At 44.8% G+C, this 24973-nt stretch overlaps 1 protein-coding gene and 1 long non-coding RNA gene across 4 annotated transcripts in view; one reads left to right on the forward strand and one right to left on the reverse strand.

The window, feature by feature from the left end:
- RGMB (repulsive guidance molecule BMP co-receptor b) overlaps window positions 1-20760 on the reverse strand; it is a 29906-nt gene extending 9146 nt beyond the window's left edge. The window contains exons 1-3 of one of the 3 annotated variants that reach the window (XM_060235644.1): window positions 20665-20760; window positions 15381-15610; window positions 7176-7684 (exon numbers count right to left, since the gene is read on the reverse strand). In XM_060235644.1, coding sequence (XP_060091627.1) covers window positions 7176-7684; window positions 15381-15610; window positions 20665-20669 — 744 coding nt within the window. In that variant the 5' untranslated portion in view covers window positions 20670-20760. Of the gene's footprint in view, window positions 1-7175; window positions 7685-15380; window positions 15731-15993; window positions 16012-20664 lie in introns of those variants that run through there. The other 2 variants (XM_060235645.1, XM_060235646.1) reach the window with 2 other exon arrangements.
- LOC132569506 (uncharacterized) lies at window positions 15840-19958 on the forward strand. The gene is made up of 2 exons (XR_009555268.1): window positions 15840-16085; window positions 16261-19958. It is a non-coding gene; the product is annotated as an uncharacterized LOC132569506 (long non-coding RNA).
- Window positions 20761-24973: the final 4213 nt, after the last annotated feature.

Genomic DNA, 24973 nt, shown 5'->3' on the forward strand with positions numbered 1-24973 from the left:
ACGTAAATGTGTACAATGGCATTGTCAATGAGGCGAGGGGTCAGGATCTATCAATATAATGAACAGAATGGGTGTTATCAAGATTTAATAGCACCCAAGATGGATTATTCCAGTTTTTGAGAAGGGGAAAAGTGAGCCAGTGTGAAGAGGTGCAAGTAGTTAAAAAACAGCAGCTAGTATTTCAAGTGATACTGTTCAACTAGACAACCTTTCCTTTGCTCCCAGTTTCCACTTAGAGGAAGTGAAACCAACATAAAAAAGATAACAAAGACATCACTAGCAGCCTGGAGGCTAACTATTATTCCATCAGTCACTGAGAAAAGTCCCTTGAAATGCAAACACCTGGCCAGGGATGCAAATATCACATTAACTGTTAGGATATGTCAAAAGGATCCAGCCGATGTCAAATAACTCTTCCAGAGCCACACTGGTATGGGAAATCAGTGTGGACTGCAAGGCACCAAAGACTTATAGTAAACCAGACCATTGATCTAGCAAAGCCAGTATTGCCTAACCGAACTAGTGTCTCAGCTTGAGATCTTTCACAACACCTGCTACTGAATCCTTTTTTAACTAGATGCTGACCCTGAACATAGGACCTTCTCATTCTGTCACTGAGCCACAGCCCCTTCAAGGGTATCTCAACTGGGGAAGGGGTCCAAGGAACCAGGCAGCCTATCTGTACTGCTAGCATGCAGTAGACAATGCTTCACAGACTGAAATCTCAGTTTCACGGCCACCATCTAAGCTGCCACACAAGCTTTGCCATCTCTGCTGATCACCAGGACCAATCTTTTTGTGCCATGCCCTTTAACTCTCTAGGCTCAGAACTTGCTTCTCAGCCTAAGGAACTCATCTCTGGGATGAAGTCCCCTACCTCCACAGCCCTTCCTGATTTTCTCCACCCTGCATGTTAAATTGAATTAGGCTTTTGGGCTGACTACATCTCTGCGTCTGGACCTCACTTGACTGTTGCCTTGATTCCCCTCTGCACCTGTACCTGGCATCACTGTGTTGGTAACCTGTCTTGGATCAAAGTGTGGACTTTAGGGAAGTCTAGATTTACAGTCTAGCTCAACAAAGATTCATCTGCCAATGTGCCAAGTCAACTACTGCTGCTGTTTCAGGCTTACTGGGACAGGGGAAGTTTAAAATGCAGCTAACATTAAGTCTGGTCCAGCTGCAAAGAAGTGTAAGTGGAGGCAAGGGTAATTCTGAAGGTAGACAATGGACAGATCTCCTTCTGGTCTCAGTTTCAAAAGAAAAAGGAGAAGATATATTTTGGATAAACTGGTAATTAATACAACCTCTAAGGTATAAGGAAGAAACTCAAAGGAATTAGTAGTGCATGTATGCTGGCTTTGCAACCTGATCTGAGGCTCATCATGAGAAATATGAAAGCTGTCACCAGTATTCCTCCAAAGGGACTTTCCCTGCCCTTACCACAACAGACCCAAAGAGCCATGGCCCCTAATCATCAGTAAGAAGAGCAAGGCCCCTTCTGCAGTATCCTACAGGTTTTCATGCTTCAAAGCCTTCACATTCAAACCAGCCGAAGCAATCACTAAGTGAGTAGGCAGCTCCTGGCATGCAGGTCAAAGCCAGTCAGCAAGACTGACTTGGTGTTTGGCAAGAACAGGATAAGGCTTTGTTACAGGAGTGCAAGTCAATGCTTGCTCTTGTCAAGAGACTGGATTGGATTGTTAAGGGGCTGCAAAGCCAGTTTAATGGTGGTGTACCTACATGCAAGGTACTCTCATGCATGGGCTCTTTCCCCTACTGTTCACTTTAAAGCACAGACATGACTTTGTGCATATTTCATCAAAGATGGTGCTAATTACTCATATTTGAGTTAGAATTTTCAGTTCAAAGGGGTGGGGGAATTGAGGTCATTACAATCACGTTTCACAAGAAAAGATGTGGAATTCTGTGCCTTTGCAAACAGAGATACTAAAATCAGCGCAGCAAGCCTATGTCGATTAGAGTAGTTTTACAGGACCAAAACTAGTTTATGACCCTGTTTAGAATGTTAGCTGGATTAATAAGTACTCAAAATGCATCAGAAGCAGCACATTTCATGCCGGGGTGGTGGAGGAAAGAGAGCGCCCATAAATAATATACAATTCTGAGAAAAGTGATAAATGCCAGAAAAGGAAACTGATCACCCCCATCACCTTACAGTTAATTTTCAAAACACTGTTTCTTCATTCATGCATGGCCATTTTACTTGGTTCTACCATTTCCCCTCTCCCAACACTTTTAAAGATAATTGATACATGGGGGTAGAATATCTTTCCCTTCTTTAATGATTTGATTCCCAGCTGATGTCATGAAGAAATCTGCTGCTTCAACCATTTCAGCTGAAGTCACAGAACATGAAAGTGTACAGAGAATAATTCATTTAGTACAAAATACTGCAAATATCTCATCAGATAATTAAGTGGCATCATCTTCCTTGAGAATACGTTGGTTAGACATTTTTTAAAAATAATCACTAGAGATCCACAACACTTAAGGCATTCCGCTTCTTTCAATCTATTTGTAACTCTGCACTTGCAACCAGAATGAATAAGCTTGTACATTTTTATCTCACCCTTCCTCCAAGGACCTCAAACAACATCCACCATTTTTCCATTCTCATTTTGTCCTTACCACACCTCTGTGAGGTAAGGATGGAACTGGCTCAAGGTCCCCCAGAAAGATTTATTACAGAGTAAGAAATTTGAACACAGATCCCCAAATCCTAGTATAACACTTACCACTATACAAGACTGGTTCACCAACATTAGCTAACTCAGATCAATAGAAGCACCCCACTCAATCCTCCCTTTTCCCTTATGATGCTTGCACATTAAGAGGTGTGTAATTTGGATGGCTCTGTACAGCATTCTGAAATCTCACCGGGCCAAGAACAAGAATAGTTGTCACTTGCTCTTGGGTCTCTTTAGCAAGCCAACACAGCTATAATAACTAAGGAACCTTTGCTATCACAAAGCTGATCTCGAAAGCTTTCACAAAAGTTTTATCTACAAGTAGCTGCATAAAGCACAAATATAACCCAGAAAAGTAAACATGAGATATAATGTAAAGCACTTTCCATCTAGCATTGAAAAGTGAGTCAGAAGTCAAAGGCTTCAAGTAACACATTAAATCCTTCCAATGGTACAATCTGCACAGCTTCCATGGCAGCAGGACTGTTGTATGAATTCCCACAAAGGTGTTCTGATAAAAGCTTAATTGCCTGGCAATGGAAGCAAAACCTCTAGGCTTGTGAAGCTTCCAGGACAATCACCACTGCCAAGAAGCCTCTTTTCAGACATCCTCCAATGAACGCCTTTTTACACACATACCATTAGTTGCTTCTGTCCATTTTAACATCCTTGTGGATACAGAGAATCAGATTAATCAAACATGGATGACAGAACTTTTTTTCCTTCACTGTTGTTAAGTGGAAGGGTGTGGAACCCAGCACTTCTTCCAGAGTTTTGTGGCTTTGGTGAGGAAGAAATGTATCTCCACATAAGCAAAAATTACTCATTAGTCATCCAATTTATTCTCAGGTAAGTCGATCGCTCCAGTCTTTGCAGTCATTCACTATGAAAACAAGTGTCAGAAAATGACACAATAACTATTACAGTATCAACAGAACAGAAGTATAGTGTCCAGATCACGCGAAGTGATGGTATTGCTTTACTCTGCTCTGGTAAGACCTCACTTAGAGTATTGTGCTCAGTTTTGGGCACCACATTTTTCAAAGGATACAAATAAGCTGGAACACATCCAGAGGAGGGCGACGAAGATGGTGAGGGGTCTGGAGACCAAGTCCTATGAAGAAAGGTTGAAGGAGCTGGGCATGTTTAGCCTGGAGAGGAGGCGGCTGAGAGGTGATATGATCACCATCTTCAAGTATTTGAAGGGCTGTCATATAGAGCAGTGGTCCCAAAACTTTTTGGCACCAGGGACCAGCCGGCCCGCCCACCGCAGCCCCACGATGTTAACCCAGGGAAAGTGCCTTCTGGGCTCTTTAAAATATCACACCCCCCCGATCAGCTGATCAGTGGGGGAAACAACAGTGCCCTTGCCTCCGGAGGCAAGGGTAGTGCTGCTTGTTCAGCAATCACTCACCGCTGCTGCCGTGGAGGGGGGTGTGTGTGTGTGAGCTTTTAAAGAGCCCGGAAGGCGCTTTCCCCAGCTTAACATCGTAAAAACTGAGGGAGGAGGAGGCGCCGTGGAGGGGAAAGGCTGCGGGGTGCTACCGGGGGGGGGGGGGGGGCAGCAAGGCTGGCAGCCCGGTTACTGATGTATCACGGACTGGCACCGGTCACGGACGGGTACTTGGAAAACTTCTAAAACCATTCAGGGAGAGGACTCAGACACGGACCTTCAAGGCTCACTATTGTCAACTGAATACAATACTCTGCCTCATTGTTTTTATATAAAATATGGGCTAAATCCATATTTGAATGAAGAAAGATGTCATTCCAACCAACTAAAAAATGTAACTCAAATCACTGTCAAATATAGTAACACAAACCATTCTCTTTTCCCAATTTTTAATCTGTAACCAAGTTTCCAATATACCGTATTTTTCGCACCATAAGGCGCTCCGGAAGATAGGACGCACCTTCCTCTTGGGGGGCAATCCGCTGCCTCTTCCTCCAATCCGGCGCTTCCCCCGCGCCTGCTTGCCTGGCTCCATCTTCTTCAGGCAAGCGTGGGATTGCTCCACGTGGCCCCAGCGCTTCGCAAGCGCCGGCTGCGGAGGGGGCAGCGTGCTTCCTACTTCCCTGTGTGCCTGCCTTCAGCTGTGATGTTTAAAGCAAGCGCTGGGATCGGAGGGGGGAGGGAGCTGAAGGCAGGCACACAGGGAAGTAGGAAGCACGCTGCCCTCTCCACAGCTGGCGCTCGCAAAGTGCTGCGTTTGCGGAGGGGGCGGGTGCTTCCTACTTGCCTGTGTTCCTGCCTTCAGCTGTGATGTTTAAAGCAAGCGCTGGGATCGGAGGGGGGAGGGAGCTGCCCAAGGCTTCCCCCAGTTTGAAGCTCGAAGGCTGACCAAGTTCACTGCCTTTTCTGCCTTGTCTTTGCAGGATGCAGCACTGACAAAGCTGCAAGGAAAATGTGGAATGGACTCTCCATCAAAGCTGTGGAGAGGATTTTCCATTCAGATCTCTGTGTCCTGATAGATAGGGCCCAGGGACCTGGAGGGAAGATCCATTCCACATTTTCCTTGCAGCTTTGTCTGTGCTACAATGTGTTTCAGGTTCCTATATAGACACAGATGAAGCTCAGGCTTCCTGGAGCTGTGTCCTTACAAATAAAAGGTTGATGATTTGAGCCAGCTTGTCTCTGCTCAATGGACCAGACTTAATGAGTACTCTAACCTGGTAACCTACAACCAAAGGGGGATATTATATTGGAGCACCATTGCCAATCTGAGTAGACCTAGGTTGGGAAGGGGGGGGGGGGGAGAGAAGCTTGCAATGCCATTTCATTGTTTTTCCAGCCTCAGAGCATTTTATATTTTTAGTTTCTGCTGTGATCCTTGTGTTTTTTCATGTTTTATTTTTTAAAATGCATTATCAAATCCCACTATTCCCTCACCTTTCCATTTTAAACAAAACTTTGCAAGAGTTTTAAGCATGTCTTTAATTGTGGCTGTCTGTGTCCCTTATAAAGTTTATATCTCTGCTACCTCACATTACATTTTATGACACTCATGGCCCAGCCCCATAAAGTCCCATTTGTGTCAGATCTGGCCCTCCTAACAAATTAGTTTGATACCCCTGGTTTAAATGGGGTTTTTTAATCCTTAGAATCCTCATGTTCCAGTGATAGGTTTTAAACTTCCAGAGCAACTGGCTTTCTTAATAGTTAAGTCATAACTAATCTGTGTTAAGGTTATCTCAAATTTGTACAGAAAGAACATGATGCTGGAACAGACCAAGATTCATCTACTCCACTATTTATTTCCAGAATTCCAGTAAACAGCAGAATACTATTATCTACCTTCCGTCCACTACTGATTTAGACCATGCACAATGAAATCATTTTTCCTATGATACAATGTCCTCCAAGATAACAGGAAAGAATGCTTGCATCCCCCCCACCCCGCGCTTTCATATATACTTGGGAGTGGCCAAACCTGGTTAATTAAGAGCAACTCAGAAATCAGATGTTTGAGAACAGCAAGACATGAATGTCAGATGCTGGAGGGAGGGAGGGAAGGAAGGAACTTTAAATACATTCTTCTAAGCCACTGGCTGGCTTGGCATAGGGAAATGATGGACAAATGCCTTCTCCAAGCTGGCCGATGGGGCAGCTGGGGCTTCGAGAGCCACACAATATGTGTGAAAGAGCCACATGTGGCTCCTGAGCTGTAATTTGACCACCCCTGATATATATGAATCATTACTCAACAGATTCCAACCCTAAACGGTCCATCAAAGGTTCTAGATCTATCCACCTTCAAGAAACTAAACAAAAGAATGAATACCCTTCAATGGCCTTATGGACATCAAATCTGGAAGTCAGCTACACAATAGCTAATGTGTGCTTGCTATTGTCACTCTATCTCCCCAGGTATGCTCCCCACCCCCAAAGTGCCATGCTATGACCACTTGGGGTAGGGCCGCTGTCCTTAGCATGCCCACTTTTCCATAATTTCAACAATGGAAACCATAGTTTACAATAGTGTTGCCACCCTCCAGGCATGACTGTGGTTCCCCCTGAAATTACAGCTCATCTACACACTACAGCTTCCCTGGAGAAAACGTCTGCTTTGGAGAGCAGACTCTATGGCATTGTACCCCACTGAGGTCACTGTCCTCAGGCTCCATCCCTAAATCTCCAGGGGTTTCCTACCCTGGCAACTCTACCCCCCATTCCCCGCCAGTGGCTAGGGGGGACCTGGCAACGCTAGTTTAGAAACACTTGAGTGCTAGTGTGCTTGGCATAGTAACAGAACAGCTTTGTCTAGAGAATACAACTTTCTGAATAGATGTTGGAAAACAGCAAGATGTTACCTGAGGCTGTTCAGTCATGCGCATGACTTGTAGAAAGTACTTGCTTTGGATTGTGCTTGATTTACTATTCTTTTTAACCAAAAGGCTTTCCTATAAACAACATTTCTGCACCTTGAAATTATATACACATTTCTGAAAGGGGCATGTGTGTACCTTATTAGTTGCAGTAGCACTGGATCCTGGGACTACTGGCACATTTGTTACTTGCACTGACAAGTAGTTGTTGTCTATAAGAGGCCAGGCTCCTTCCACTTTACATGTCTGAAAGTGATCCCTAAAAGTCCGCAGATGTGGATCTCCAAACAAGCCACAGAAAAGATAAGTTGGAGGTATTTGCTCTCCTCCCCGATGGTCTCTGGCTCCCTGGCGGCCATTGTAATTACAAGGGTCATGGGTAATCTCAGGATTTGTAGAGGATGTTGGGCCGTCCTTGGAACAGTTTCTCTGACTCATGAGATCACTGATCCCCAGCACAGCAGAATGGTAGACCAGGTTTCCACGGCAGACTTTGGAATTGCGGTAAGTGCAAGCAGAATACGCACGCAGTGCTTTGCAGAATTCCAAATCAAAGCCATCAGTGGCAGAGTTTAGGTGAGCAGTTAATGACACAAAGTCCGTGGTGCACTTCTGGATTCGACATTGTGTTTGTGGCTGGCAATCCCCTAAGAACAAAAGAAGAAATGTAATTTGGCATAACAAACTTTTCTACAGCATGAAAAAGCCCACTATTTTGAAGTTAATCATACGTGGTCTCAGATTGCATTATACACACTGACTGGAGTTTATTTCTTTTCAACAAAGGCATGCTCAAGATGAGGTTCATGATCAACAAGCTGCTCAAACAAGTTGATGCCTACTACATTAGACAACTAATTCCCAATCGTGTGTCCATTTCCTCATAACCAAGGCCCCACTGGGTATCACAACATTTTTTCAGTAAGCATTCCTAGTACTTCAACCACAGGTGGCTTATAGGTAATATTTTAAAAGCATCTAATGCAGATTTTCCAATTTCAATTTTTTAAAAAAATTAATATTTTAAGACATATTAGCTATATGCTTCAAACATCTATCTCAGTTTAAGAACTAATGTCAAATAGATCTGTTTAATCTGTGCACACACCTCATCAAGATAAAAGCCCATTTTTAATACCCAGGAAGCCTAAGATTCCTGGGTGTAAAAAAAAAAAAATCTGGATTTTAAAGAGTGAGGTGGGTTTGGCACACACTATATACATATCTTTACACATTCAAAAGACTGGGAGGCTCTTGCTTGTACACCTGTGTATTGTGAGGAAATCACAATACAATCATAACAGAGACACACTCTAAAACCATGAAAGTAAATGGACTTAGAAGAGTAATTCTGCTTAGAATTCCACTGCCAATGTCTTTATTCTACTTGAAGATCTCAGATTTACACTAGCATTTTGTAAAGAATGTTAAGTGGGTGACAAAGTTACAGGACAGAAGAGGAGAAAGGCATGGAAATGGCACATACATAGTAAGAAGAAGGGTAAAAGGAAAGTGCAGGAACAGCAATCATAGGAGGAGCAAAGAGAGTCTTAAACCAAACCCTCTTTTGGTTGGGGCTTCCTACCTAAGCCTCATTCTTCTAAGCTTCACTGCAAGTCAATTAGGCTACTTTAAAAAGAAAACAAAATGGAGCTCTGCAGGATTCTCTGTTCATAAGCTTTCAGTTTGAGCCAACTTCGGTTCACCCAGCACTCATTACACTGTTTCTTCCTCATAGTTGAACACTATGAGGGGATACAGACTGGGCTTTGGGGCTCTTGCTCCTGTTTTATGGCATGGCCTTCTGGAGACTGCACGTCAAACACCTTTCTTTTTAGAACAAAATAGAAGTCAATTGCACCTTTAAGACCAACTTAGTTTTATTCGGAACATAAGCTTTCGTGTGCTCTTTAAGCACGTGAAAGCTTACGTTCTGAATAAAACTAAGTTGGTCTTAAAGGTGCAATTGACTCCTATTTTGTTCTACTACTTCAGACCAACACGGCTGCCTACTTGGATCTACCTTTCTTTTTAATTCTAAGGAGGACCTGCCAGGTGACACAGTGCATTTTAAGACTGTGGTATATCACTGGGTATTGAACAGAGTTTTGAATATGATTATTGCTATTGTTTAAGTTGTTAGCCAGCATGACTCTTTTTGAATTAAGTTCTTTAAAAAAAAAACTTACGATCCTCCAGACACAGAAAACCTGCAAATCTCAAAAGAAGTGAAATAAGCAAAAAAAAAAAAAGGCAAAAGTTGCACAGACTTTTAGAACCAGAAGCTGCAGGAATGGATATGCAGTTTGCTTTCCTTCCTGGTTGAAACCAGAATGCTTATTTTCTTTATGAAAGAGGAGACTTCACCCCACCCAACTGCCATAATTACTTAAAGACACGTTTAATATTTGTAAAGTGTAGAAATCACATATTGAAACTATGCTTTGTAGCCTGAGGGGAAAACAGACTCATGAAACACAGGTGGTAGATTTACAAATCCGTTCACATAAAACCATAGCCGCTACTAGACTCGTATAACATCATGATTGGCTAGCTTGATCAGTGGCTGTAAAAACCTCAAATTTTTCCACAGACTGAGGCAGATATAACTAGAAATGAAGTAACAGCACACTTTCTCCCAAACATACAAAGTTCAACCAAGCCTGCATTTTACGCAAAGCCTATTAATGTCAAGAAATCTGAGTGAGAGCACTGTCTCTATACTTAGCAGTCCTTCCCTCCTGCCTCTTCAGAAAAAAAGCAAGTGGACAATAGCCAATAAAGTCAGGAGGAAAAGTGGGCATAACACAATACCCTGGGAGGTTCTGCTGCTCTCTTTCAAAATGGTTACTGGGAATTTTACATTCTGCCAACAATACTATCTGTGCCCTGCAACTTACAAAGGACAGATCTATAACACATGGAGTCTCTTAAACTGTTTATACAGAAGTTTAAAATATCAAGAGCTTTAAGACTTTTAGATTTAACACGATATACTTTTCATGCCTGCCTTTCCTTGAAGTCCCACCAAAATTGACAGGAATAAAAATGATTTAAACTGTGCTAGATTGTGCTCCCATATTCAAAAAACAAAGAATTTTAAACTTTTGAAACCACAAAGCATTGATGTTTTGTTACAAACGTAGTCTCAAAAATGTTCTTCAGTACCTTTTAATCAGAACTGAATACGGTGATTCAAGAAGTTGATACAAAACCTACAGTTTAAAGAAACATCATAATAAAGTCAACCTACTTTGCCTGAGGAATTATCACTTATAGCGTGTGTTTTGACATCCATCTTTTTCTTCCCCCTTGGGCAGGGTTATCAGTGCTAACCAACAATAATGAAAATTTAAAATGGCTACTACTCTAAGTTGACAGAAAATCTCCACAACAAGTGGTCAGTAGCTTTCAGCATCCCTGTGAGAGAACTAAGGAACAGGAAACATATGAGATGACTATAGTGTATGTATAATCTGAAAGTAGTATAAACTAACATAAAATCTACTGCAGTCCTGATTGAAAGTCTAGCCATGCTCACTCAACAATTCAAAGACACTGCATTTCTATTACATTGCTTACTTTAAAATGTACATTTTAAACTACAGAGCACATTTTCTTATGTCACACTTCCAAGTAATATTGTAGTGCATTTTGTTCTAAAAGCTCCACTCTTGTCTATTTTACCCACATAACATCATGGCTATGTTAAATGAACATACAGTCCAAGGACTTCACATAGGACTCATGCTTCTCATTAGAAGAGTGTATTGTTTCTTTTAAAAGTGTAAAGATCAGTGGTGCTCATTTTTGTAAATAACTTTTAAACTGTAACCAATAAGAGTAGGCATCTGTGTTTCATGTAAACTGAGCACAAGCACACACACCCCATGCCATTTCAAATGCAGCCTTTTCCACAATCCTCCTTCCCTCCGCAATCATTTCCCCCTTGTAATTAACTTGTTTTCATGGACGCCAGAAAGCAATGGCAGCTTTCAAACTCAGTTTAAGCACAAAAATGCACAAGGGAATAAAAACTATGGTAATCAGGGTACTTGGATGACAGGATCTTCAGTGTGCTTGAAATGATTATCAGAATTATCAGGAATTGATCAGAAATAATTACTTATACTAGGATGTACAGATTGGTCCAAAAAAGAGCTAGCCTCTTGTTGCAAAGACAATCAAGACACTGGTGTCAGAGAACCTCCTTAGACTTTCAGGGACATTTTAGGGGGGACATGATGATGATGATGATGATGATATTAGATCTATATCCCGCCCTCCATCTCAGAGTCTCAGAGCAGCTCACAATCTCCTTTACCTTCCTCCCCGACAACAGACACCCTGCGAGGTGGGTGGGGCTGAGAGGGCTCTCACAGCAGCTGCCCTTTCAAGGACAACCTCTGCCAGACCCAAGGCAATTCCAGCAGGTGCAAATGGAGAAGTGGAGAATCAAATCCGGTTCTCCCAGATAAGAGTCCGCACATTTAACCACTACACCAAAATGGTTCAATAAAAAATAATCTGGCCTCGTCCTTTTATAGAGCATGTTGCTTCTTGTCTCTCAGACTCAAGTACATTTATACGTTTCTGGCCTGCAAAAAAAAAAACCAGGGGGGAACACACATATTAACAGGCCATCCTATGCATGTTTACTTGGAAGTATGAGCTACTGAACCCAGTCAAACTTACTTCCAAGAAGTGTACCTGGGACTGCAACCCTGGAACATAATCATGAAAGGCAAGGGAAGGCACAGCATTGGTTCTAGTTTCAGAAATGCACACCCAATAGCAAAATTTTAGTGACTGATAGCAAACATATTCAACCCTGGCTTGGGTTTCCTCAGTCTCAGATTAACACTATATCAACTGCAACTGAAATGTTAAGCATTTAGGTGCTTTTTTCATTCTTCAATACTATGAGCACAACCAGAAATACAAATAGAAACAAAGTAACTGATTTCACTTAGCAGGTTTTCCAAATAATTATTTTAGTATTAAATTACTACCTGGTGTTGTGAGACAAGAGTTTTAAGCCTGCACAAGTGAGAAAATAAGCAGAATATGTGTAATAAAACATATGGCTAGCCACTTGCAAAGGAGGAGAAAGGGCACTCTGCTGAATCCCCTGCAATATGCTATGACAATTCACTTAATTTCAGAGAGTCCCTGTGATGACCACCTAAAAAAAAAAGTTGTTTTGCCAATTCTTGTTGTCTGTCTAGTAAAAATTACCAACAAAAAACAAACCACCACTTTTACATGTCTTTTTGAAGTTGACAGTCTTGATGTGCCGTCTTGCACCTATCTGGTTGAAATATCAGGCTGTATCAGGGAGTTCTAGGTTGGACTTCCCCTCTGCCATGGAAACTTGCTAGATGAGCTTGGGCCAGCCCACCTCACAGGGTTGTGAGGATAATACAGAAGGAAGAGAATAAGATAAGCTGCTTTGGGTCCCCACTGGGGAAAGTGGGGTATAAATGAAACAAATGAATATAGAAATACGTTAGTAAGAATAACCATAACATCAAGAGCTGTTTTTAAACATCATTTAGAAGTTCACAGTCTTGATATATTATCTCACATATATTTCATGGTAGCAGTTTGCACTTCAATAGTATAAGTGCTTCAGTTACATTATAAGCACTTCAGTCAAAGGCTGTATTTGTAGCATTTCAACTCATAACAACATGCAAACATTCACAATACGGAGGCAGGTACAAGTGAGGACATCCAGTGGCAAGCAGAGTGACTATGTGTGAAAAAGAAAGAAAGAGGTTCCTACACCCATACATGCTTGTGACCTTGCTAGACAGTAAAACGCATGTATTATATTGAGATCAGGATGAAGTATCACAAATACCTTCCCATATAATCAAATAAGTGTAATAATATTTAAATGCTTCCATGTGAACCAGAACTGAGTCAGTTGGTTCAGAGGTGCTGACCAGAACCAGAACACCATCAGTCATGTCTGAATTTAATCCAGAACTGAACACCATCATCACCACAGTGGTTTGGCTCCATGATGAAAACACACATTAAGAGTACTCAAGCAATATTTACTTTTGATTAACAAAGAAAACTAAGCCAAGTTGTTGCAAATAACCAGTCTGGCCAGTAAGAGTGCCTAATCTTTTATCAGATTATAGTCTGTCCCAGTTCCAAACATTTAAGAGCATATACTGAAATCACTGGATTTTCAATCCAAAGAATGCCATCTGCTCAAGCTCTTCTGCCTTGAACAGGCAATACATAGCGGTACCTAAATTTCAGTTTCTTCGTGATTAACATCTATAACAAAGCTTTATCAGGATTTGCTCTAGGACTAATTTTGTGAACAATAACATAAGTTCTAAATATAACCAATGGTTCCTGAATGTTTAATAAAGAAAGCTACCAAATTCCTTTGGTGTTTGTTCATGACCAAGTAGTTAGTACTACCTACCCCCTTTGTAAACAAAGCAAACTTTACACATTTTACTACTGCTGGGCTAGTAACTTACATACACACAAAAAATCACAAGTAGGCTGGCTCCAAGCTGGAATAATTTTAGCTTGTTTGTGTACTGAAAGTAACCTTGCATATTTCTAGGGCAGCCTTACAAATTCTTCATCCAACTAATTTTTTGTAACATGTGAAGACTGAGATAGAATTAGTTAAATCTAAAGTTTCACTAAATACCCCCTGATTTGTAATTGGCCCCAAACTCTGCCTGTGCAAGGAACATGAGAGGTAGAAGTCAAACACTTTAAATGTATGTCAGTACAACAACCTTTATTGTTGTTGATGATGTATGTCAGTAATTTGAAATTGCTTACCTGCTGTAAAAAAATTAAACAAGATTCCAGCAGCAACTTAAATATCAACAAAAAATAGTTCCAGCATACGTTTTCAGGAGTTGGTACTCACTTCATCAGATGCATTGGAGTTTATATCTCAAGCAGCCTAACACATCTCTAAAACCTACCGCCTTCCTTAGGGCTTCTTAAGAGTGTGTGTCCCCCCCCCCCAAGCTATGCTCTTCTGTCTTGTTACAACTGCTTGACAAACAGGACAAAACTTTCCAAAAGTATGCAGATATGGGATAAGGTTTTTTCTGCAGAACTTCTGCTTACACCATGAAAAAATCTTGAAAGTGGACATGTTAGGAGCAGAACAGCTGACAACTCTAAAACTTCCATACAAGGTATTTAGTACTGGAGTATTTTATATTAAGGAATCGTTGCTCCATATTCAAATCTCAACCTCTTAAAAGAGGAAGATTTGTTAAGATGGCAGAATTCCAATTCTCTCTTTCTTCTTATCAACGGATTTTATTTTTAGCTTCTTAAAGGCGCCAATCAATGCCTTAGAAAGATTACTTTTTAGTCAACAGTTTGCCTAGATAGGACTTCCATGCAAAACTTTCATCGGGAAATAAGGGAAGAAGGCCATAGCCCCCTTAAGAGACGGAGGTAACAAAGGCCAAAAGAAACATCATCATCACATCACCATAATGAATTGCTCGCAGCTGACAGACGGCGGAATCCTGCAGGAACAAACAGGGTGACAAGCCTAATCAAGCCCTACCAAAGAGCGCTGGGAGGGAGGGAGGATGAATTCCAACCACGCAAACAAGTTAAAATGCCATTTGCAAAGAAGAACCAGCGACTTTCTCCGGAGCTGAGTTCGCCTTGCCTTCCCCTTCCAAGATCCTCCAACGCCAGCTGCGGATTACAGGAGGCCGCACTCTCTTCCTGCCTGCGAAGGAGAAGGCGGCGGCGAGAGGAGAAACCTGATCTCGGCGCTGACTTAGTAAACAGGCGGCAGGCAGGGAGGGGGTGGGGGGGAGCTGTGCCAATCAAACTCGCCCAGACACCGCAGCCCCCTCCCCCCAGCGGGCCAACTCCGAGGCCTCTCACGCTGGACTGCTAAATAGGAGAACACTGCTCGGCTTCATCAAGGAGAGGGAAGCGAGCGGAGCCTGCGCCGGTGTCAACATTCCCCAGCTTTCTAAACAGGCGTGCGACGCGCAGGGCTCCGAGGGGAGTCTAACTGGGGCCACAAGCCCCGCCATCCCGCCTCCGGGTGAGTGGCACACGCACACACCGCTTCAGACGGAAAGCTGCTTCGCCCCGACACATGGCCTTAAGTCCTCTCGCCTTGCTCCCAAGGAAGTCAACGGAAGAGTCGCGTGTTAAGACAACCAAAGAAAAAGCGTGTCCAGCCCGCCCCGCTACCGCCGGACTAGTATCCCTCCCCGGCCCATTTTCCCCAAACACCCCCCTCTTGAAAGCTTCCCTCCCGGAAAGGGGTCAAGAACAGGGAGCGGAGGAGGGTGGGGGCGTCGGCAGTACCTGCGTGAAGTAGCAGCCCAAGGCTGAAGAAGACAGCAAGGGCAGGCAGGGGCTGGGAGCGACGGCGGCGCCACTCTTGCTCAGCCCTGGCGGCGCTGGCGCAGAAAGGGGCCGCTCTCCCCATGCCCGTCCATGCAGCTCGTCGGAACTCCAGCGATGGGGCGGGGGCGGCGGCGGCAGGACTGCTGCATGAGCAGGCGATCGGGCCTCCGCGCTTCCTCCTCTTTCTCCTTGAGTCAATCCCACGGTGGGAAGAGGCCGCCAGGCCACACGGGAATGGGCGCAGAAGCCAGCCAGGGTAGCATCGCGATGGAGGGGAGGAGAAAAAGAAACAGACACAAAAGCCAGTGAGCGACTGAAGGCGCACCCGGGGCGATTACGAACGCTGGGGCTACTTCTCCGTCGGCCTCGCTCTGGGCGCAACGATCCCCTGCAGCTGAGAAGACCGTCACCCCCCGCACTGGAAGCAATCTCAGCTCGGCACACAGGGCCAGCTCTCGCAGCCTCCCTCCCCTTCTTCCCAGAGCACTACACTCCTCCCGACACGCTCTCATTGGCTCAGCCCGCCCGTCCAACAAGACAAAGGCAACCCTCATAGGAGGCCGGAACTTACATCCGCCCTCCACGTCAGCCAATTTCTGGAGTAGATTTGCAAGGAGCCCGCTGCCGAGGTGTTTACAGCTTGCAAGGGCCGATTGTTTTAAGGTACAGAGTGGGGAGGGGGGATGTAAGCAACCCACCCCAACAGCAACAGTCCATAAGAAGAACAACATGTCCCTGTTCTCGATTTCTTCCCTACCCGGAGGGAAAGGTCTGCCCACTCCTATGCCGCTGATACTTCTCCCCCCCCCCCCCTACTGATGCGCCTCTTTTCCACCAGCCCACAAACTCGGTTTAACCAAGTCTGTGCAAGAGATTCGGCAAAGGAGCGCTCAGTTGGCGTAATGGAAGCTGTTGTTCTGAAGTCACGTGATTCAACTCTGTTCCCTTCGGCAGAGCAGCCAATCCCACCCCTGGTAGAGCCCAGCAGAGAATTCTGCTTTGGAACGGAGGCCAAGTTGTTTTGCGCAAATCGGAATGCGGCTACAAGGTTACAGGCGGCCTGACTGTGCAGCGGCCGGAGGATTCTGCCCAAGGAACACAACGCGCGCTGTTGCCGAGCTCATCTCTCGGCACTCGGGACCTCATAAATTACAAACTACTATTAGACTCCTTTCAAGGAGATCCCGGATTTGAATGCTACTGCCCCAGTGCTAATGAGTCAACATGAATAGGATCGTGTATTGCAACTTGCTTATAGGAATAAAGTCAAGTGACTAGGATAGCTGCAGTCCGTAAGTCAAACAGCTGGTCTCAGGGAAAGTGCGTGTTCTTAAAAACAGGTCCGTAATTAGTATTGACTCACAAGCTACAAGCGGGCCTGCACTGGATCCACAAATAACTAGTTCCGGTCTATTCCCGAGTATATTTACTCGGCAGCAAGCCACGCTTTGTTCAGTGGAACGTTTGTAGAAGTGAGAGTGGTAAGGTAGGTGACATGACAGTGCAATCCTAAACACGGTTTTTCAATCGGACTTTTCTCTAGGAAAGCATTTGTAGGATTCCCATGTAAAACTTGTTAAAATTACGCAAGAATTAACTGAACTGTGTGGTAAACTTGGCTGGGAAAGATGAGCTGTAGTAGGGGATTGAATGCTACCTACCAATGTTGGATGAGCTCCATTTCTTAAGCTTCCCCTGTGCAGCTAGTGGTATACTAACAAAAAGTATCTGATGAATGTGAGCTTTCACACGAAAGCTTATATCCAGAATTAAACTGTGTTGATCTTAAGGGTGTCACTAGACTCAAACTTTGTTAAATGGCAGACAGGAGCAGCCTGAAGAAGGGGGAAGACACAAAGCCTTCAGGTAGGAAGGCGAACAGCCTCCAATTTCCTTATCTGTGAGTGTAAAGTGGAATCTAATCTTTGTGAATTGCTTTAACACTTCAGTACACTTTCCTGTTTGTCGGCTCTGGCAAGCAGCTCTCTCCTTGGGGCAGCCAGACAAGAGGCTTTTATTAACCCCCTTCTTCCCAAACTGTTGATCTGATGCTTGGAGAAAATATTATGCAAAATTGAAGAGTGACAACTGGTACCCATGGTTTGAGATTAAGAAACCGGAAGAGTTTTACAGGGTTGGTTCTCAACAGCTTTCTCTTTTTTCAAGATATATCGACTAAACACAAGTCACCTGGAACCAGTTTTCCTCAGATAATCAAAAGGAAAAAGGCTTTGCTCAAAGAAAATTATATCAAAACAAGTAATTCAAATTGCCCTTTAAAATTGGCCGGGTAATTTATGCTGGACTTTTTAAAACACTAAAAAATGGCAGCTAGATGATTACACTTAGGACAGTACAGTTTTCATAAACCAGCTGCAAAAGAGCCAAGCAAATGCTACAGAATTTCAAAATAGCCCTATCTGGTATCCTGATCTTAATAGCATTCAAGTCAGGGAGACTTGTTTTGCAAGTCAACCCTAAAGCTATTTTTCTTTGAGGGTCAGTTCATAATAAGTCTTCTCTATCCATAGGGCTATTGTATTAACAGGCCTTGTACTGAGCCTTAAACCACAGCCTGGTCTATACAAATGCACAACAGGAAACTTCACCTGTTTCAGGCAGGAATGAGTGAGGTAGTAACAGCCCTTTTGTGAGCAAATGTCCCTGGGGACACACTGATGTGGATAGTCTTGGTATTAATAGGGCAGCAGTTGTGGTCAGGAGCAGTTCCTGTGATCCTGCTAACCTGAAGAGTACCTGAGTTACGTATATCAAAGATGATTCCTGCAAAAAGTACTGATTTGGCCCATTTCCTACTAGAATAATTGCTGACACAGAGAGCCATTCATCACTTTGATGGCAGCATCAAGAATAGAACTGGATGTGTGAATTAAGCAATTCCAGTTATTAACACCATCCTAAACTCAGTGGGTTGGAGCCAACCAACTTTTCTGCTAGTGAAAAAGAAAGGGTTTATTTAAAAGAAAAAAGAAAAGGAAGAAGGCTATGCTGAGAATCATGGGACTTACATATACAAAAGTTTCTACATGTAGTCATTCTACCTTCAACAAGGGGTCAAGCTTGTAAACATGCAAATGTAACTGTTTATATATGAATAAGTAATCATAGTGTTCACAAACTAGATCCAGTTATCAAATTTCCAGACAGGCATAATTAGAAATTCTACCAAATTCCATAGAACTAATAGTGCAGTCCTGAAAATCTAAGCCCATCAAAGTCAATGGGCATAGAAGGATGTGACTGTTTAAGTAAATTAGCTGATAATCTCAAGTACACTGACTATGGGCTCAGGCCCATAGACCACTTGTCTCCACCCATCTATTACAACTGGGCTTACAATAAAGAGTTCACACCTTGTTCTAGAACTTCACCTGCCACAAACCAATTACAGTATTACTGGGGAGGGGTGTGTGATTTTGTTAGTTAGCAGGTTTCTTTCCCCCAGCAGTTATACCTTTCCTTATTTTTTACTGAATTTAAATGAAGAGCTCAGAATGAGAGATGCAGCAGAAATACCCCACCCCTTCAGATTTAGCAGCCAAAATAGAAGGGCACCCAGTCATCTTGCTGAATCTCATACATCCATGTTACAAATAAGGAATTCTGTAGCAGAAAAAATACTGAAAGAATTTATCTTTCCTCTTTAGAAATGCCATTTTCCAGTAGTTAGCCTGTTCCCAAGTAGTCCTATGAAACCCACTACTGAGGGCGACATTCACAGCAGGCAAGCTTGGAGTTCTCTCTGCTGTTCCATGACAGCCCTCCCACTGCAGAGGGCATTCTTGAGTTACTATAAACATTCAAGTCGTGAAATGTTACAGCTCTCATTAAAAGAAGCTACATTTCATACAAGGTGTTTTATTGTTTGGTTGTAAAATTGGGGGATGGGGGCTTTTTTTCTGATCATTTCCTTTTGCATCTTTTACAATAATATAAAGAATGCTGAATTTGCTTTTAAAAATTTTGTATAACAAAGTTTGAGTCCAGTGGCACCTTTAAGATCAACACAATTTTATCCAAGGTATAATGGTCTGTGTGCAACTTTGGATCTTGTAACACAAACACACATATCACTGTCTCTGATAGACTGCCATATCTACCGTCACTGAAGACTGGGATCTTTTGAAATGCTGACATATCAAATGGATTGATGAGCTTGTAAAGGGGTCAGCAAAACCAGACAGCTAGTGCAGGCCAAGAATCTAGTCCCTGCTCTGAAGTCAGATCCTCTGTGTTTTGACAGATTAGCCAATAGCCCTACTACTCACTCTCAACAGTATACAAGAAGCAACCCAGAGATTTTCCACAGAAATAGCTGTCCCATTGACAGCATGATTTCTAACTCCTTAGACAGTGTAACCAACTTTAGACCTGAACTATGTGTTTCTTTAAGGCTAAGAAAGCAAGCCAAGAGAGATTTAAGCAAGGTTCAAGCTGAAATCCACACCTTGACTTGTACACATACTAAAGGCTTCAATTGTAATTTGAATGGACAATAAACAATCAAACAGTCAATGAGTTAAAACTTGTTCTTCAAAACTGTGTAATCTCTTTGGCTTGATGGACCTCTGTTGAAAAGCATAATGATCACAACCTCATTTATTTGGAAGACTCTCCCACTGGTTTCAGTAACAAGTGACTTCTAAGTAAAGAGATCAGAAACCTTTGACCCATTTAAGCTAAAAACAGGCTCAGTTGAAAGCAGTCAGTGGGAGTTTCCAAGCAGGAGGTGTGTTCAGAGATGCCAGCTAGTTTTAAAAGGGAAAGTCTCCATCCTGGCTGCGATCGTTGCTCTGCAACCTAGGAACAAACCCGTTGAACTCAATGGGATTTAGGACTGGGTTGTTAGTTTCAAGGAAGGCATCAGATACCAAAGTGGGTTGGTGGGCGGGCATGAAACTGACCATTTATAAGGAACTTTAGTAGATTTAAAGCAAGCTGCAGGTTTCTTTGAGCTATAATGTATTCCCACCCCCTTGCTTCCAGGTTGTTATTTTCGTTTGCAGAAAGCCTTGCCAACACGAATATCCTGGAAGACTATTAACCGGATCTGTGGAAGCACAGACGGCTTGAGTCTGTTCAGGGATCGAACCCGGAGCCTTCCATTAGGCGCACCTCCCTTTCTTGCTCCCGCCATTGTTTTGCTTCTCCGCCCTTCCTCGGAGTATCCGCGACACAAACAGCGCTTAATAAATCGGCCTAGAAATACTTGCGTACTTACATCATCTTTAACCCTTCTGTCGCCGATCGGATCCTGAGGCTCGTCAATCCTGCATGGTAGAGGATGAGACACTTGGAGATTCAGGACCTGATCAGCAATTATAATAAAATTTCCCCACCCACCCCCCCTCAGAAACAAACTCTGAAGCTGCCACAGGCTCCTCTTCGGAGGCCAGGAAAAAGGATTTCTATCTAGCCTGCCGGGAAGGAAGTGATGCGATCTTGGGGATTGGAGCGGTGAACTGAAAAAATGCAGAGTAGCAGGTGCAAAAAGCATTTGAGAGCCTCTGGCCAGAGCAGGGGAAGCGATTCGCTTCCTGCTCATTTATCTCAGGAAACCAGCGCGCTTGTCCCTGCAAAGGAAAGTTAACCTCTTATTAGCCAGTCAGCTTTAAGCACTCTGCCGGCATCTTAACGTGTTTAGCTTTCTTTTTCTTTTTCAAGCTGGCAAACGTAGGCTTGATTATGGCGGTCGGGAGGAGGCAGGCAGCTCTCGAGCTGCTCGGAAACTGGCAAGGAGAAACAAACAACCGAACTCGTTTCAGGAAACTTGGCTGGGTTACTCTCTGGGCCCGGCTCGGAGAACCCCTGAAACGGATCTTCAAGCTACTGGCCACCCGTTCTGCTCTTGAGATCCTGAGCACCTTTTGCCTTGCTAGTGAAGAAGAGCCCCGCTTTAAGTCTACAGGACTTCTTGCTTTCAAGGAACTCTGGTTTGGGAGCTGTAGACAGAAGAATCGGCCCCCTGAGAGTCAGGTACACGGTACACCCGGGGAGAATAGTTTAAAGATCGGAGCCTACTGATGCACGGATCCTAGGCTGGGATCATAGCAACTACCAGGGCGCCTTTCCACCAATTCACTCCAGCCGCCGTCCAGCTAAACCACAATTCGCTGTAGACTGAAAGCCACGAGGCTTACTTCCAAGTAAGTGTCTGGGGCTAAGGGAGCGATCAGAAGCAAATACCGTGGACTGTATCTGCACATCTGGATGATCAGCTGGCCCCTTGCAGGATTTACTCCCAGGAAAGGGTCGCTAGGTTTGCACTGTAGGAGCAATGGGGCTGCACACCCCACTTGCGACTGACTTCTAGAGAGCCACACTGGGCCCTTTCCCGTCTAGCTCTTCTCTCGCATTTCTGACACGCTACCTTCCCCATTCCCCAGCAAACCGAGCCAAGAACTAAGCCGCGGCGAGTTTCTGAGCAATAAACTGACAAGGTGTTCAGAAAAACCGCCCCTGTGACTAGGAATCCCCCGTGAGTGTCATCGCTGGAGCTCTGCAAAGCGCCCCGGGCAGCTCTCTGGGGATCTTTGGCTGCACTCCTATGCACCGGCGAGCGAGTCGCCTGGTGTTCAGCGGTGGGACCTCTTGGCGCGTAAGCAGCAGAGGCTTGCCCAGGGGCTCCTGCAGGATTCCTTGCCGGCCTGGGGCTGGGCATAAAAAGCACCAGCCCTGCCTCCGCCCAGTCCTTCCTTCCCGGCAGCCGGAAGAGCGGCAGACCGAGGCTGCTGTGGCGAGTCTGCGACGCAACCCCCTTCCCGCCAGGTGTGAGGTTCGCCCCAGGCGCCACAAGGGAGGGGAGGGGCGGGGGCGGTGGAGGCTGGCCGTCTTGCTTTGCCCTGGCGCCGAGAGCGGAGGGAAGCCGCGACCTCCTCCTCCCGCCCCAAAACACGCAACTCACCGCCAGCATCGTCTCGTCACTTTCATCGCTGACGTTTGCCCAGCTGGAGTCGCCGCAGGGCCCAGGCCGGCAGCGCTCGCCCGGGGAGAGGGGACGGTCGAGCGGCGAGCCAGCGGCTGACCCGTAGAGCCTGGCGCTGCCGCCGCTGCTTTCGCGCGGAGATCCGATACAAAGGGAGGCGAGAGGAGGAGGCGCCTTTCATGACAGCGGGATGGGCTCTCGCCAAGGCGGGAGGCAGAGGCGCGGGCAGGGCAGGCGGGGGGGGGCTCCCAGACACTCGCTTCTCTCCTCCTCCCCCCCGCCGCCCCTCCAGCGGGAAGAAACCGCTGGAATGTACCTGCACATCTGGACGATCAGCTGGCCATTCCTTCTGGTCCCTTCCTCAGCCATTATACAAAGAAGGCTTTCTCTGCCTGCCTTTTACAAAATTTCCCCTCCCTCCCTCCCATCTCTGAACTAGCAGCGCAACCGAGCCTCTCCCGCTTTGAATCCCCCCCCCCCGCCCCGCTTTTATTGCCAGCGCACCACCTCCGTCTCCGGCCATCGGCCGGCTGGTTACTTTTGTTGCAAGAGTTTATGTGCGGACCGCGTTTCTCCCCCACCCAAGTCCCTTTGTTCGCAGCCAAAGCCTCTCATTCTGCGATGCCACCTTCCTGCAAAAACTTCCCCCCTAAAAGTGGCTTTCTGGCAGGCGGTCGGAAGCAGACAGGCAAGTGGCGAACCTTCGGGCGAAAGTCAAGCGAGAGGATTTGCTCTCAGTGGCTTTTCAAATCCAAAGGTCACTGGAAACGGCACGCAGCGCTTTTTCCCACCTGCATTCTATCCCCTGGAAGAATAAATAAATCAAAACAAATTACTCCCCCTCCAATGACTTTCTCTTGGTTTACTTTTATATTTACAGCCACGTGGATTCTTTCTAGACCTCTGTCAAGAGCAACCCACCCAGGATCTCTTCAGACACCGACCCAGTCCAGCTGCCTCTTGGCCTCAGTACCAAGGCAGCCTTGAACTGAACCGGAATGCAGTGGTCTAGCCAGCTCTGCTTTCCCCCAGGCTCTTTGGCAACACCTGCTGCCCAAGAGCCTGGGCATCCAGCATTTTGAACCTGGGACCTTCTGCAGCCCTCTGTGTGAGCAAGGGGCCCCTAGACATCTTAAGGCAGGTTTGTGAACAAAGAGCCAGTTGTGTTCAGCACCAGCTTGCCTCATACCTGACTGGACGCTATGGGGAATGAGCTTTCAAGTATGCTCAGGCAGCAGACAAAGCTGGAGCATTTCGGAGTGATGTTAGATCCCTGGCTGGGCAAAACAGGGCTTTATCAGTGACTCCCTCAGTGCCATGAAATGGACTTTCTAGCCATTACCCTGCAGGCATCTGAGGCTGGAAAACCTTCCTGCTGTGGCCAGCCTTCCTCATCCAGCATACACTTAGATGTCTGATTGCCAAGTTATTTCACAGAGGCGGCCTAAGCTCCTTATAACCAACCCCCATTTAATGGATGAGCTGCCACATTTGGAAACAGCTGGAATCTGTACATGGTTTTCAAAGACCACCCTTGGCCCACACAGAGTGCTTTGCAAATGAGGATTTACCAAGGCATGTAGGCAGGTCACCACTTTTCCCAAGGTGCAGCTGGTGGATTATCCCAAAGTGCAGAAAGGCACTTCTGACCACAGATGGCTACCTGGACATGAAAAATGTTCGGTGATTTTTGAAAATTTATTTATGGAGAACCCAAGACGGGTTCAGAAAACTGCCTCGCCGTTTAGAGTGAAGGATCATGACTGCCTCCTCCAGGCTTCCTAGCAAAAGGGCCAAAACATTTCCTTCTCACATCCTCTGAGAAGTGTGGATCTGCTGCTTGAGAAGGGTGGGACAGAAATAAGGGTGGGTACATTCAAAATAGTTGGGGGAAAAGAAACAATCTCTGCAGCTGCCAAAGTAATAATGAGATTCCAGGAACTTAATTCCACCCCCCCCTTGCAGCTGCAGTTCAAGATTGTCTCTTGCTGGTAATTTAGCTTAATGTTTCTAAAAAGACACACACACACCCATTTCCTACCTTAGTAATTTTGAGAAGCTTTGTGACTGAAAAGCAGCACACAAATAATATCAATATGTAACTTGCCTTCTAGGTGAGCTGTCTGGTGATTCCTCACTATCCAAGGCAATTCAGAGTTTCCAGATTAGCCCAAGGGGACCTAGGAAAAATAGCTATAAATTGGTTTCCCAGATTTCATACATAATAAAAAGTGCAGAAGTCATTTTCTCCTGTATTTTCAATGCACCTTTCATCTCTGTTCTTCTGCCTTTTCATTTCCACTTCATCACTCTCTGAATGGAAAATTCAAGTCTGAACCAGCGAATTGTAGTGGTTGCAGAACTGGGCTAAGATTTGGAAGACCCTGGTTCAAAGACCCATAAAGCTCAGTGGATGACCTGGGGCCAGTCATATACTTTCACTTTAACATCCTTCACGGCATTGTTGTTATAAAAATAAAATGGAAGGGACTGAGGAGAAAGAATAATGCTGCTAGCTGCTTTGGGTCCTCTGTCAGAAAGAAAAGAAAGGTACATATATCAGAATAAATAAATCATGTGTCCAGGGTTTCCCTACATCTTCATA

This window comes from Heteronotia binoei, chromosome 4 (assembly GCF_032191835.1).
Source record: "Heteronotia binoei isolate CCM8104 ecotype False Entrance Well chromosome 4, APGP_CSIRO_Hbin_v1, whole genome shotgun sequence".
NCBI lineage: Eukaryota > Metazoa > Chordata > Lepidosauria > Squamata > Gekkonidae > Heteronotia > Heteronotia binoei.